This window comes from Oncorhynchus tshawytscha, linkage group LG02 (assembly GCF_018296145.1).
Source record: "Oncorhynchus tshawytscha isolate Ot180627B linkage group LG02, Otsh_v2.0, whole genome shotgun sequence".
NCBI lineage: Eukaryota > Metazoa > Chordata > Actinopteri > Salmoniformes > Salmonidae > Oncorhynchus > Oncorhynchus tshawytscha.
The window spans coordinates 70,439,873-70,455,864 of record NC_056430.1 but is presented as its reverse complement, the minus strand read 5'-3'; the positions used below and the strand labels follow the sequence as shown (position 1 = coordinate 70,455,864).

General features: G+C 41.9%; 2 protein-coding genes across 6 annotated transcripts in view; one reads left to right on the top strand and one right to left on the bottom strand.

Annotated features, from left to right (window-relative positions):
* LOC112263593 (cytosolic purine 5'-nucleotidase) overlaps nucleotides 1-4,411 on the top strand; it is a 28,351-nt gene extending 23,940 nt beyond the window's left edge. For all 4 annotated transcript variants that reach the window (XM_042303818.1, XM_042303820.1, XM_042303826.1 and 1 more), the window contains one exon: nucleotides 281-4,411. In XM_042303818.1, coding sequence (XP_042159752.1) covers nucleotides 281-517 — 237 coding nt within the window. In that variant the 3' untranslated portion in view covers nucleotides 518-4,411. The remainder of the gene's footprint in view (nucleotides 1-280) is intronic.
* Nucleotides 4,412-11,244: 6,833 nt separating this feature from the next.
* Nucleotides 11,245-15,992, bottom strand: part of LOC112263587 (metal transporter CNNM2-like) — a 65,425-nt gene continuing 60,677 nt past the window's right edge. For both annotated transcript variants that reach the window (XM_042303816.1, XM_042303815.1), the window contains exon 8: nucleotides 11,245-11,518. In XM_042303816.1, the coding sequence (XP_042159750.1) occupies nucleotides 11,264-11,518 (255 nt within the window). In that variant the 3' untranslated portion in view covers nucleotides 11,245-11,263. The remainder of the gene's footprint in view (nucleotides 11,519-15,992) is intronic.

Genomic DNA, 15,992 nt, shown 5'->3' with positions numbered 1-15,992 from the left:
GAGTTGGTACGTATGAGTTGGTATGTATGAGTTATCTTCTCATTTCAATTCAATACAACTGTCTTTACCAGACATAGTATCTGACACATGCACATCACATACACACAGTGATCAATATTCTGTGTAACAAGTTCAACGTATGGTAATAACATTATTATATTACGTTTTGGTGAGCTGAAGCTCTCTTTACTAGCTGCTAACCAACTGGAAGTGCTCCGAGTTGACTTTGGTAGTAGCGTCTCTCCTCACCTTCTCTCACTCTCTGTCTCCCCCCTCCCAGATGCCCCATGAGTCAACGGTGGAGCACGCACACATCGACACGGACACCGAGTCCCCCCTGGCCACGCGCAACCGCCACTGCACTGAGAGCAAGGACCTGGAGTGCTGTAGCAACAAGAACCGCAGCCAGCTGACCCGGTCCATCAGTGAGATCAAACCCCCCAACATGTTCCCCCAGACCCCCCAGGAGATCACCCACTGCCACGATGAAGACGACGATGAGGAGGAGGAAGAGTAGACAGAGGAGGTGTGATGGCGTGACCCGAACCAGGCTTGATTCCTTCCTAGGAGGAGGAAGAGAGAGAGAGAGAGAGAGAGAGGAGTGAAAAACCGTCTTGATTCCTTCCTGATGTTTCCCTGAGGGGGTTTTAGAGTATAAATACTTCTAGGAAGATATAAACTATAATGTACTCTATAGTCCACAGTAAGAGTCAATGTAGGATACATTAGAATGAGGGGGGAGGGGATATGGCCAGTATAGTGTATCTATAGGAGATTTATATAGAGAAATGAAGCTACGTTTTATACTAGAGATGTATCAGGATATTAAGGTTTTATGAATCAGATCAGTCAACTGTATGTTATTACAGTAACAGTTACTGCTCGGTTCTCCAAAAACATTGCCCCCATGCCCACCCCTTTTCAAGTTTTACGTTTTCAATGCTTGTTGTTTTTTCTATGGATTTTTATGATGAAATGGGAAAAGGTTGACTTGAAGTTGGCAAATTTTAATTTTTTAAAAATGTTTTTTTATTTTTTTTATTTTAAAGTTGGAGCTAAAAATGTTTTTACGGAATAGGATGTTGTAGCAGACAAATATACATGAATACACACAAGAAGCAAATATTACGAACACTACTTTTCTCTGTACTGACCTTAGTGTCTGGTCATAGAGAATAATTCCCTGTGTGTGTTTACATAGTCTACCATAATGCAGGCACCATACTGTAGTTTGAATGTGAAGCACTAAGATGGAATAGCCTTTGCCAAACAGTATGTACAGGACTGTATATAAACTCTATGTACTGTTTTGCTGTTCTCCTTTTGAAATGAAAGTGTTCTAGCCTTTTGCTGTACTGATGTTGACGCGTATCGAGCAGCAAAGCAATCCAAAAACATGGTCCAAAAAATGTATTTCTCGCTGGTTGTTATTTTGGTCTTTTTAAATTTTTTTGCAGTATAATTCCTCCCGTCGTGACCCTGCATAACACAGCTGGTGTGTGTGTGTGTGTGTCCAGGCCTTGGCCAATCAAAAGTCGAGTTTGTGTCGTCCTGAGCGACTGTAACCGAGGCATCCATAATTGTACTAAAGAACAGTGTGGTGTATGTTTTGGGTTACACAAAGCACAAGTCTGGTTGTGGGTAACTGATTGTCAATATTAGCTCGATATGCCATGAAACGTGCTGTCTATTTAAAGTATGGTGCACATCATGTAATCTGTGATTCTGTTCATTTCAACTGACGTTTCGAGATGCGTGAAATGTTGTTTCTAGGCAACCGTGCGTACAGGGTATCGATTATGCTGCCTCTGTACAGATGGGGTCTATGGCAACTGTGGACGGTCACATAGGCCTAATGCTATTGAGAGGCTGTGACCCAGTATTACTGTTCAGTATTACTGTTCTCATACATGATACTGTAAAAAGCAAGACATTCATCATGCAAAATTACCATTACCTTTTTTTTTTCTTCTCCTGTAGGATGATATGAGATATCGAAACCTGCAACATTGTTACACTATGTGCAACTAACATGCAGTAGTAGTTTGACCTTTTTTTTTACTCAGCTTGGAGTTGTTCGTTAGGTGTTCTCTTGATTATTACATTGTAACAGTTGTATTTTTCATTGCATAGAACCGCTTTAGTTAGAACTGTCATTCACCCCTACCTAACCAAACCCTCATATTCCATGTGTGATAATATGGTCGGGTGTTTCCTAGTAATTATTTGCAGTTAACATAGAGAGTACAGTATGTTATAGGAACAGACCTGGGTTCAAATACTATTTAAAATGTTTCAGCAACTTTAGCCTGCTTGGAGCACCAGGTGGGCAGAGTTGAACATTTGTGAAAAAATGTTTGGTTCCATTGCTCCAGGCAAGCTCAGTCAAGCCCCAATAAAGTATATGAAATGATTTTGAATAGTATTTGAACCCAGGTCTGATGTACAGTAGGCCTTGATATGCAAAAAGGAAATCCAGGTCAGCCTGGGGTGCTGTGATGTGTAGGCCTTGAGAATGCACGGGTACCAGACAAGGAACCAACGCCTTGGCTTAGGGGCGTTTGTGTCTGACCGCCCCCAGAGAGGTTAGGTTGGGCCTGGGAAAAGGACAAGGGGCGCCCTCCTGACTGATGGGAATAGGTTGTAGACTCACCCTAGCAGGAAGCTGTATAAAGGACTATAGCTACAGTATTCTGGAGTTTGTTGGATCACTTAGGGGTAAAAAAACACGGAATGATGCAAAGAAGCACCTGATATTTTCCCACCAGGGTTGCATTTGCTGTCTCCGAACATGAGCAAACCTTTTAAAAAGGTGGAAATCGGAAATCGCAATTGTTGATTAGGCCCACAATTCCACTGAAACGTTGAGATACTTAAAAAAAATTTTTTACTGGAAAATATTACCGATTTGCTTAATATTAAACTTTCCTGTTTTTAGCAACGGAAATGCTTAACATTTTCAGTTGTGTGTCCTAATGAACATGACCCAGATGGTATGCAGTGCGGAGGGCAGGAAAACCTCTTCCAGGGCAGTTATCTGCAATATCGTATGTGTATGCTATGTAAAACATGCGCATCACTTTTTTTTCCTAATGCATGTAGTTGTGTAGCTAGAGTTTTCGATTGGCCTGTTGATTTGAGCTGATGAAGGAAAGACCAATAGCAGGTCTCTGTTTGTAACCTGGTGTTGTTTTCCAAGGCAATTTGTAAAAAGGGGAATGTGGGTTCAACTGGGGATCTTTAAAACAGATTCTACTCTTACTAAAATTGTTACAGAGCAACTATATAGTGGTTCACTATTTTATTACTCTCTGAAAAAAAGTATATCTTTTTAAGTATTGATTTAACTGGAAATACCACAGAAACACCTGAGGCAGCTGTGTTCTTCACCTGGTTGGTTAGTCGTTGTTTTGGTCTCGTTACTGAAGAATTCAAAGCTTGGTCATTGGGAGGAAAATTTGAAGTCCTTTTCTGTCAAAACACTTTACAATACATTTATTTTCTATGCAATGGCGCAGTACAGTGCATTATACGTGTAAACTAACTTACTAAAAGGCTGGCCAATGCAAGCTACAACTAGGTTAGGGCTACAACTAGGTTAGGGCTACAACTAGGTTAGGGCTACAACTAGGTTAGGGCTACAACTAGGTTAGGGCTACAACTAGGTTAGGGCTACAACTAGGTTAGGGCTACAACTAGGTTAGGGCTACAACTAGGTTAGGGCTACAACTAGGTTAGGGCTACAACTAGGTTAGGGCTACAACTAGGTTAGGGCTACAACTAGGTTAGGGCTACAACTAGGTTAGGGCTACAACTGATATGTGGAGCGAAAAGAAAACATGTCCGTCTGCCCACAAGTTCTACAATGTCATCTGTGTAGTAACAATTGTACACTTAATAATAATAATAATAATAGTAGCCTTGCAGACCGGTATGCTGAATAGGCGATGTTGAAGAGCATGTATTTACCTTGCATCAGAAATGGCACCTTTTTCAACAACACCTTGGTTTTGCTGTTTATTTGTTTTTTCTAACCAGTGTTTTCAGATTCTTAGTTTACAACATTGTATATAATATATACATTTCCATTTACATGTGGAAGAAATGTTCCTTTAAAAAAATTTTTTTTTTTTTTGTGGCATTTTTCTGGTTTCAGACATGTTTTTTTTTTACTATAACAGCTTCAGTGAGTATGTCTGAGCGAGCTAAACATGGCGAACAAGTTCATGCCACCATCCATTTATACAAAATTTCAACAATTGCAGACCGAGCGTGAAAACTCACGCATTGACTTTTTTGTTTTGTGTATTTACTTGGATGTTCCTCAGAGCGTTTTGTTTCCACAGTTATTATATAATGTGTCCATTGGGGAAATGACATAAGTACAATAAAAGCTCATTTTCCATAATAAGTTACTGGGTGTGTGTGTACTGTCTCCTGTTGCTTCTTGGGCTTCTTGCAAAACTAGTTTAAAATTTTTTGAAGTCAAACAAGTATTTGATTGTATGCAAGTATAATTCTTATGATCATACATAAACACTCTTGCATACAGAAATGACTTAATATATCCAGTAAATGTACTACAGTTAATTGTGAATGAAAATATATTGCTTGCATAGCTTTTTATATCCAATGAACTTCAGGGCACTTGCCTAGAATTCTCCCCTCCCATCCCACTGGTGACAAAACATCAAGCAAATAGTGGGGAATTACATTTGTCATTTCACCTCCCCCTCACAGTTTAAAAGGGTTGACATTTGGGTGTCCAAAAGGCAACTCAAAACATGATTCAAGAATAGAAGTCCTGTCAAAGTTGGAAGAAATAAACGTCCCAGATTTTTTTTTACAATTATATTTAACTACACAATAAAATATATCCAATAATCCCAAATCCAGCTAAAATGAGGATTTTCTCTGAGCAAGCACCAAATCCCCATTCATTTCACTATGTAATAACATTTAAAAACTGATGGCATTTCTATTACATACTGTGAGTACATTGAGACTTACTACAACGCAAACATCTGTGTGGTTACAGTTAACAGATGTACTTAGGCTACACAACGGGAAATGTATACAGTATAGTGGAAAAAAAAGTCATGAATACATGTAAATCTAATGCTTTGATCCAAGGGTTAAATGTCCACAACCCCGTCAATGCGTTTGGCAGATCTGTGTACACTAACATGCAAGGTCAAGGGGTAATATTTGCAGCAGCATCAGCTGCATTTTTTTGACTCAGCAACTTTTGCTTATAATGCAGCAATGCTCTGCCGCAATGGTTTTAACACAAATCAAGAATAGCAGGTAAATTAAAACATGGAAATATTTGAAACAGACTTGGGACGACTTTTTTTTTTTAAAAGGCATTTTTCTGAGTATTTTTTTGGAAACGGTTACATTTTCCCAGCCTTCAATACTTTTCAGGAAGATAAAACAAACCAGCGACTGAAAATGTCATTTTAACAGAAGGGTAAATCATCTTTGCAATAGATCATTTCTGTCCTTGAAATTGCCTCCATACAATGTTCTGAACTGCCTCTCTTTAATCTGAGCACCTTTGTGTTGAGGTGAAAAATAACACATTCCATCACAAGCACTCTTTCTGTTAATAATTCACTTTTTATTGTACCACCAACACCAACCAGAGCAGAATATGGGAATGCTTTTGTCGTGTTGAGTATCAAACATGTGGACAGGCACATATACATAGCAGCATGAGGATAAACGTGGTCCGATATGACTCATATAACGATGGAATGGAGTGAAGTATTTTTCTACGGATCTAAAAGTGCCTTGACAAATACTGTAGTCGTTCATTGGTGATGTGGGTCTTGTCTTCAGAGCGGAGAAAGTCCTCAGAGAAAGAGGGGGAAAAGAGAGAGAGCAATAGAAAGAGAGAGGGACCTCTTTTTTCTTTTCATGTGAGTGGTCAAGAAGCAGAGGTAAAGACCACATGGGTCAAGATATAGGTCACAACCAGGCTCAAAAAAAACAACACAAGACTTACGTTGGATAGTCATATATGTTCTTTTCAAAATTCTGACATGAACATGTGAAAAACCCTCATCTGCACGTGAAGGACTTTTATTTTGAGGGAGATACCTCTTTTTTTTCTTGTATAAGTGTATTAAATACAGCAGTGATCAAAGTATAGATGGTAAAGTACAAATACAGTCTTGTTACATCATCATCATCGTCGCTTATCTCTGGAATGATTGTCCTTGCAGAGCAGAGTTCACCTGATGCATAAGAACACTCACAAGTAAAACAACAATATCTGGTCAGTGTTATTAATCTCTTCCATAGTCTGGTTATTTTGAAATGGAAGCCTCTTGGTGTATGTGGGAAGGTTGCCAACCCCATGTGTTTTTTTAGAAGTTGTTTATGCTCACAGTAAATTGGGAATACTGTGACACGAAGAGAAATGGCGACCTCCAGTGGTCAAAAGTTGCAATTGCACGCCCATACTATTTGGAGCTACATTCTGTAATGAATATCTTTGCTTTAGCGAGCAGATATTACAACTGTCTAGGATGACTACAAACTGCGTCAACATGCTTTACGTTAAGATGCTGCGTCTACAGAGATTTAGGATAGGAGAGTTATTTTTGGACTTCTACTTTAAGTTCAGCTTTGATTCATATAAAAACCATTTATATACAAACTGATACAAAGAAAAAGTAAACTCAACATTACATTACCCTAGAAATAAGTTTACACTTGAAGTTAATATACTCAACAGAAGGCATACGCCTTGTACATACACCCCAACCCTGGCTTGGTTCTTCATACATATTTCCCAAGAGACAAATGATAACAAAATACAGAATGGTCCACCACAAAGAAAAACAGAGAATCATTTGTTTACAGGCTTATAGGAGAAATATTCAACATATGTGTGGCTAAGATACAGAAAACACATTAGTAGTTCTAATACTGTAATTGTGTACATTCAATACAGTACATCAATGGTGAGAATCCATATTTTCCTCAATTTCCCCCAAACTATGCATTGCTATGATTCAAGTCATCACAATTCAAAGAACTAGCATCTATAGTAACTATCGAAGGGAATGTTTTCCTCTTACAATAAATAATTATAATAATAATAGTAATCATTTTAATGTTAAGTTTTTTTAGCTTCAGTGGCACATGGTCATTCAATTAATTATTATTAGACTACAAAGGTGTAAAACTAGCATGTGAAAACAAGCACTTAAGTGTTTAATTTGGCAATTTTTCTCACTTTAAAGTGTTTTAAGTTGGTATGAACTTGAGCCTTACAAAAAAGATCAGTCAGTCACAGAAAAACAACCATTTCTGTTCATCTCCAACAGTGACCAAGTTAAAGGGTGTATAACATCAACAAGCTTGGGGTGACAGGTAGTGGTTAGAGCGTTGGGCCAGTAACTGAAAGGTTGCTGGATCGAATCCCCGAGCTGACAAGGTAAAAAATCTGTCGTGCTGCCCCTGAACAAGGCACTGTTCCGCTGTAGGCCTTCATTGTAAATATGAATTTGTTCTTAACCGACTTGCCTAGTTAAATAAAGGTTAAATTAAAAACAGGTTTCAGTTCAAGCCCACGCTATTCGATTCAACTCGCTAACCAGATGATTGGGGCATTGTTGGAAAAAAAACATTCTTCTTGCACTGAAAGAGAGCATGTTTGAAGCATATTGTTAGTTTTGTTTCACACAGTAAACAGTGTTTTTCATGACATTCTCACACTGCAAGAAGAATGGTACCTTAATCTCAAAGGTACACTCCAACAAATGACATCATTCACAGCGGTACGACATCCTGCTTACTGACAACAAGAACATTTGAATCTGCCAAGGCTCCCCACTATTGGCTCTTTCGAATTTGCCCCCTCCCACAATGCAATAGTCAATTTCAGTTTTGTTGGTGTCAATTTATTTCAAGCAGGATGTTGCCACACTGTGTGTGCTACACACAGAGTGGACAAAACATTAAGAACACCTGCTCTTTCCAAGCTATGATCCCTTATTGATGTCACTTGTTCAATCCACTTTAAATCAGTGTAGATGAAGGGGAGGAGACAAGTTAAATAATGATTTTTAAGCCTTGAGATAATTGAGACATTGATTGTGTATGTGTGCCATTCAGTGGGTGAATGGGCAACTCAAAAGATTAAGTGCCTTCGAACGGGGTATGGTAGTAGGTGCCAGGCGCACCGGTTTGTGTCAAGAACTGCAACGCTGCTGGGTTTTTCACACTCAACAGTTTCCCGTGTGTATCAAGATTGGTCCACCACCCAAAGGACATCCAGCCAACTTGACACAACTGTGGGAAGCATTGGAGTCAACATGGGCCAGCATTCCTGTGGAAAGCTTTCGACACCTTGTAGAGTCTGTGCCCTGACCAATCGAGGCTGTTCTGAGGGGAAAAGGGAAGGTGCAACTCAAAATGACTGGAAGGTGTTCCTAATGTTTTGTACACTCAGTGTATTTCATAATGCATAGTCTGCCTTTAACCCCAAAACCCAGTTCAAGAGTTTGATTGAATAAAGCTTCCACTCTAAGCTCAACATGAGCTGAAGGAGACTGAACATACTTTAACATGCCACACAACACACACACTGTGGAAAGGAGAGTGCTGTGCCATACAAGAGGGTCATTCATGGACAATAGTTTAATGTCGAGGTTGCTTTTGTGAAGTTCATGATGCTCAACATGTTAGATGAGGTCATTAATACTGGCCAATGATCACGTTTGATTATGAATAATAAAAGACATGTGTTCATAAGTGCCAAGTTAGCACTTTTCAATGTCAATACATCCCGGGTCCCACTCCTAAACCACAGTTGTAAGACTTGTCTGGATTCTATTATTAAGTCTGTTTTAAGTCTGTTAACTTAAGTCTGGATAACCTCCATATCAAACAGCAATATAATGAGGTCAAAGGGCCTCTGATCGTACATCGGCCGTAATAGGGGAAAAAATGGCTTAGGGACGGACGGGTTTTGCTTGTGGACGGTTGCAACTCAGCATCTTTGAACCAAAACCCACACATACATACGGTGCATACAAACATACAAATATATCTGTCTCAGTTTACAATAAAGTGATTTTTTTAAAATTCATAATCATCTCTTAAATATACTGTTTTTTTCCCCATTGCACTTTGTTAAAATAATTAAGATGATTTTTTTTTTTAAAAGGCAATCGTGTGATTTTAAAAAGGTGAAAAGATACGGTACCATTAGCCTGATTGAGAAGAATAGTAAAAATAACAAGATCTGTAATATACATATCTTTAAAAGACCCTCACCAACTCATATACATGGATGTACAGTAGCAGTCCAAAGTTTGGACACACCGACGCATTCAAGGAATTTTCTTTATTTTGACTCTTTTCTACATTGTAGAACAATAGTGAAGACATCAAAACTATGGAATGGAATCATGTAGTAACCAAAAAAGTGTTAAACAAATCAAAATATATTTCATAAAATAGTAAAAATAAAGATAAACCCTTGAATGAGTAGGTGTGTCCAAACTTTTGACTGGTACTTGTATGAGTATATATATAAATATATGTAGCATGTATTTCAATATCACATATACACACACAAACATCTACATGCCCATGCATGTTTGTGCCACGGTATATGTCATATCTTCTCCACACATACATATATACACATATATACATATATAATAAATAAATGCACAAAAACATTCTTGGTTCATGGTTCCATGGTTTCCTTCAAAGCGGTATTTGGTTACAGTCTTTGACTAACCATTTTGTCTGCGTGCGTTTGAGTCCTTCGATGTAGTAGTACTAGTAGTACTACAGTAGTACTACAGTCCACTGCCAATCCCTGAACAAGAACAGACTGGAAAGTGTGTGTACTTATGTGTAAGTGTTTGTGTGTGGACAGGGGAATGGGGTGGGGGGCATGCACACCGAGCTTTCCGAGCTACTGGTATACCAGGTCACCGGGTATTTAAGCGGATGGATTGGCCGAGGACGGTCCAAGCCCTTCCTAACAGGGTCTTCTAGAGGTGTGTGATGTGGGTGAGGGCCCAGAGTGCTATCCCTTTAGCCCCCTTCCCCACTACCCCAAAGGGTATTCTGTTCCAGGCTGTGGAATCGGCCAGGGGTGGTGGAGGGTAGAGAGTAGAGGTTCAGGCTGGGGCTCTGTATACACATCTCCGTAGCCCCCTTCCTCTCAAATCCTCCAGGGTCTTCCATCCATAAGGGGGTGGTGGGTAGGGGTTAGAGCTCCTTCCTCTCAAATCCTCCAGGGTCTTCCATCCATAAGGGGTGGTGGGTAGGGGTTAGAGGTCCTTCCCCTCAATTCCTCCAGGGTCTTCCATCCATAAGGGGGTGGTGGGTAGGGGTTAGAGGTCCTTCCCCTCAAATCCTCCAGGGTCTTCCAGCCATAAGGGGGTGGTGGGTAGGGGTTAGAGGTCCTTCCCCTCAATTCCTCCAGGGTCTTCCAGCCATAAGGGGGTGGTGGGTAGGGGTTAGAGGTCCTCTCAATTCCTCCAGGGTCTTCCAGCCATAAGGGGGTGGTGGGTAGGGGTAAGAGCTCCTTCCCCTCAATTCCTCCAGGGTCTTCCAGCCATAAGGGGTGGTGGGTAGGGGTTAGAGGTCCTTGGATGTCAGGGGATTAGGCCCAGGCCCTGGCCCAGAGGGTACTAACACCATCTCTCCTCACTCCTCTCGCCCTCTCCCCAGACCCCTCCTCTCCCCTGTCCCCAGACCCCTCCTCTCCCCCTGTCCCCAGACCCATCCTCCCTCCTCTCCCCATCCCCAGATCCATCCTCCCTCCTCTCCCCCTGTTCCCAGACCCCTCCACTCCCCAGACCCATCCTCCCTCCTCTCCCCCTGTCCCCAGACCCATCCTCTTCCCCTGTCCCCAGACCCATACTCCCTTCTCTCCCCCTGTCTCCAGACCCCTCCTCTCCCCAGACCCATCCTCCCTCCTCTCCCCTGTCCCCAGACCCCTCCTCTCCCCCTGTCCCCAGACCCATCCTCCCTCCTCTGCCCCTGTCCCCAGATCCATCCTCCCTCCTCTCCCCAGACCCATCCTCCCTCCCCAGACCCATCCTCCCCTCCCCCTGTCCCCAGATCCATCCTCCCTCCTCTCCCCAGGCCCCTCCTCTCCCTAGACCCATCCTCCCTCCTCTCCCTCTGTCCCCAGACCCATCCTCCCCCCCCTCTCCCCCTGTTCCCTCTCCCCAGACCCATCCTCCCTCCTCTCCCCCTGTCCCCACCACCCCAGTGTGGGCTAGATGGGTCCCTCATTGTGTGCAGTGTGGTTGACCCTGTGGGCCAGACAGTTCTGGGGCTGTGTGTTGAGGTTGAGCAGGCCGACTGTCTCGTGGTGGGCCATAGCTGGCGTCTCCAGGACGCCTCCCCCTCCACCATCGTGGAGCTCTGTGGTCAGAGTCAATTCGATCTTGGTGAACTCACTGTCCATCGACTGGGGCGTCTTATCCATGCGCGACGCCATCAGGGCGTTCTGGTACTGCTGACGGGTCACCTGCGGGAGGATAATACAGTTACATGATATCATGTTATCTGATATTACAGGATATTAAATTGCATCCCTGGGCATCAGTTGAACTGGCAGATGTGGATATCTACATGATCACCTTGAATGATAGCATAGCTACATTTCCAATAGAACATTCTTATCCACTTTCTCCTGGTTTCAATCATGTTTCACCAACTGGACACATATATCTCACTAAACTCACACAGGGTGTGCCTCTGGGCTCCATGCTAGGCCCCCTATTTTTCATAATCTACATCCTCCCACTTGGACAGGTCCTATGCCAGCCAATTCAACCTCAAACTTCACTGTTATACAAGCGACACACAAATGTGACCCGTTTCAGGAAACTAGGCGTATGTCGCGGGTCACTACTTCACAGGACAGTCATTTGAACATAATATATATTTTTTTAAAAAATCAAAATGTGGTTGTTTTTTGGAAGAAATGCCTTCTGGAACATGTGAACTTTTATGTGCCTTAATAACAGACCTGTATGTCATCTGTAAAAACGAATATAATTGTTAAATTGCGAGCCTAGTTGGTTTAGCCACAGAAAAACACAGCAACCTTCCCGCTAGCCATGATTGGCTGAGATAATGAGTGGGCTGGACATGCCGGGAGATGAGTTTGGATTGGTCTGCCATGTAGCACACTTCTGTCTATTTGAGCTGGTCAGTATCGGTAGGTAATCCTGTCTAACACTGCTTTAAAAAAAAGATTGCTTAGTAGAACTGCAAAAGTGTTGCTCTCCACTTTCTGGAGGACCGAGTTTTGAAATCATTGGAATTAGAGTATGGTAGCTAAGGAGATGGAGAAAACACCGGTCTCCGGATTACATCTTCAAACTAAGGGAAACCATGGCATCTGTGACAGGGAGAAGAGTCCAACCATGATGTATACGGGTAAGATAGTTTAGCTAGCTACATTTTCAGATATTACACATTTCTAATTTTGACAGTTTTTAAAATTTCAAGTTAAAGTGTACTGTTAGCTAGATAGCTAACATTAGCTGGCTGGCTCGCTACCTAACATTAAGTGTATGATCGTATTATTCGTATCCCAGAGCCATTTTCTTGGCTAGTTATAGCCTAATGTTAGCTAGCTAACATTGAACCTGCTTGGTTAGCTACCTGCAGATTCATGCAAGGTAGTAACGTCATGAGTTGGGATTATGGTTCATTGTTTAGCTAGCTACATGTCTTAACAAAAGACTCCACTATGCAAGTGTCTGATTTAATAGAATGTCACTGCGACAACTGTTAACCAGTTATCTTGGGTGCTTGACTGCTGTTGTTAGGACAAAACGCTCAGATAAAGAGATTGGAGGAGCTAAAGCTTAAAAGGGTGCTGAATGAAGAAGAGCTCTCCAGTAGGTACCAAAACATTCAAATGCGATTTTCTCAAAAGTGAATTTACCAGTTTATCAACTGTCAAAGCAAAATGACTTTCCCATTGTTCCTCAAATGCAGTTTATGATGTACCATTTTGTAGCTCTGGGTCTCTGCTTTTATCCAATGTAAAAAACACCATTTCAAATTTTGCTACATAAGACCGAATCAAGGCGGTTGGTCACAAATGTGTGTGTGTGTGTACAGTATGTGCGTGCAAACGTGTGTGTAGAAGTGTGTATAGATTCTCCTTGAAATACTGCAGGTCCGACAGCCTTAACAGAGTAGTCAGGCATGTCTACAACTGAAGTCGGAGGTTTACATACACTTAGGTTGGAGTCATTAAACTCATTTTTCAACCACTTCACACATTTCTTGTAAACAAACTATAGTTTAGGACATCTACTTTGTGCAAGACACAAGATATTTTTCCAACAATTGTTACAGACAGATTATTTAACTTATAATTCACTGTATCACAATTCCAGTGGGTCAGAAGTTTAAATACACTAAGTTGACTGTGCCTTTAAACAGCTTGGAAAATTCCAGAAAATGATGTCATGGCTTTAGAAGCTTCTGATAGGCTAATTGACATCATTTGAGTCAATTGGAGGTGTACCTGTGGATGTATTTCAAGGCCTACCTTCAAACTCAGTGCCTCTTTGCTTGACATCATGGGAAGATTAAAAGAAATCAGCCAAGACCTCAGAAAAACAATTGTAGACATCCACAAGTCTGGTACATCCTTGGGAGCTATTTCCAAATGCCTGAAGGTACCACGTTCATCTGTACGAACAATAGTACGCAAGTATAAACACCATGGGACCACGCAGCCATTATACCTCTCAGGAAGGAGATGCGTTCTGTCTCCTAGAGATGAATATACTTTGGTGCGAAAAGTGCAAATCAATCCCAGAACAACAGCAAAGGACCCTGTGAAGATGCTGGAGGAAACAGGTACAAAAGTATCTATATCCACAGTAAAACGAGTCCTATATCGACATAACCTAAAAGGCCACTCAGCAAGGAAGAAGCCACTGCTCCAAACCCGCCATGAAAAGCAGTTTGCAACTGCACATGGGGACAAAGATCATACTTTTTGGAGAAATGTCCTCTGGTCTGATGAAACAAAAATAGAACAGTTTGGCCAAAATGACCATCTTTATGTTTGGGGGAAAAAGGGAGAGGCATGCAAGCCGAAGAACACCATCCCAACCGTGAAGCACGGGGGTGGCAGCATCATGTTGTGGGGATGCTTTGCTGCAGGAGGGCCTGGTGCTCTTCACAAAATGGATGGCATCATGAGGATGGGAAAGGATGTGGATATATTGAAGCAACATCTCAAGACATCAGTCAGGAAGTTAAAGCTTGGTTGCAAATGGGTCTTCCAAATGGACAATGACCCCAAGCATGCTTCCAAAGTTGTGGCAAAATGGCTTAAGGACAACAAAGTAAAAGTATTGGAGTGGCCATCACAAAGACCTGACCTCAATCCTATATAACATTTGTGGGCAGGACTGAAAAAGCGTGTGCGAGGAAAGAGGCCTACAAACCTGACTCAGTTACACCAGCTCTGTCAGGAGGAATGGGCCAAAATTCAACCAACTTATTGTGAGAAGCTTGTGGAAAGCTACCTGAAACATTTGACCTAAGTTGATCAATTTAAAGGCAATGCTACCAAATACTAATTGAGTGTATGTAAACTTCTGACCCACTGGGAATGTGTTGAAAGAAATAAAAGCTGAATGAAATCATTCTCTCTACTATTATTCTGACATTTCACATTCTTAAAATAATGTGGTGATCCTAACTGACCCAATACAGGGAATTTTTACCAGGATTAAATGTCAGAAATTGTGAAAAACTGAGTTTAAATGTATTTAGCTAAGGTGTATGTAATCTTCTGATTTCAACTGTGTGTGTGTGTATCCTGACTATCCTCTCACCTTGATGTACTGCAGGTCAGACACAGCCCGGACAGAGTAGTCTGGCATGTATATCTGTAGTGTGTGTGTGTGTGTGTGAATCCTGACTATCCTCTCACCTTGATGTACTGCAGGTCAGACACAGCCCTGACAGAGTAGTCTGGCATGTATATCTGTAGTGTGTGTATAGTGTAATGTGTGTGTGTGTGTGTGTATACTGACTATCCTCTCACCTTGATGTACTGCAGGTCAGACACAAGCCCGGACAGAGTAGTCTGGCATGTATATCTGTAGTGTGTGTGTGTGTGTGTGTGTGTGTGTGTATCCTGACTATCCTCTCACCTTGATGTACTGCAGGTCAGACACAGCCCTGACAGAGTAGTCTGGCATGTATATCTGTAGTGTGTGTGTGTGTGTATCCTGACTATCCTCTCACCTTGATGTACTGCAGGTCAGACACAGCCCGGACAGAGTAGTCTGGCATGTATATCTGTAGTGTGTGTGTGTGTGTATCCTGACTATCCTCTCACCTTGATGTACTGCAGGTCAGACACAGCCCTGACAGAGTAGTCTGGCATGTATATCTGTAGTGTGTGTATAGTGTAATGTGTGTGTGTGTGGGTATCCTGACTATCCTCTCACCTTGATGTACTGCAGGTCAGACACAGCCCGGACAGAGTAGTCTGGCATGTATATCTGTAGTGTGTGTGTATAGTGTAATGTGTGTGTAGTGTGTGTATGCGTGTCTGTGTCTGTGTGTATCCTGACTATCCTCTCACCTTGATGTACTGCAGGTCAGACACAGATCCTGACAGAGTAGTCTGGCATGTATATCTGTAGTGTGTGTATAGTGTAATGTGTGTGTGTGTGGGTATCCTGACTATCCTCTCACCTTGATGTACTGCAGGTCAGACACAGCCCGGACAGAGTAGTCTGGCATGTATATCTGTAGTGTGTGTGTATAGTGTAATGTGTGTGTAGTGTGTGTATGCGTGTCTGTGTCTGTGTGTATCCTGACTATCCTCTCACCTTGATGTACTGCAGGTCAGACACAGATCGGACAGAGTAGTCTGGCATGTATATCTGTAGTGTGTGTGTGTGTGTGTGTGTGTGTATCCTGACTATCCTCTCACCTTGATGTACTGC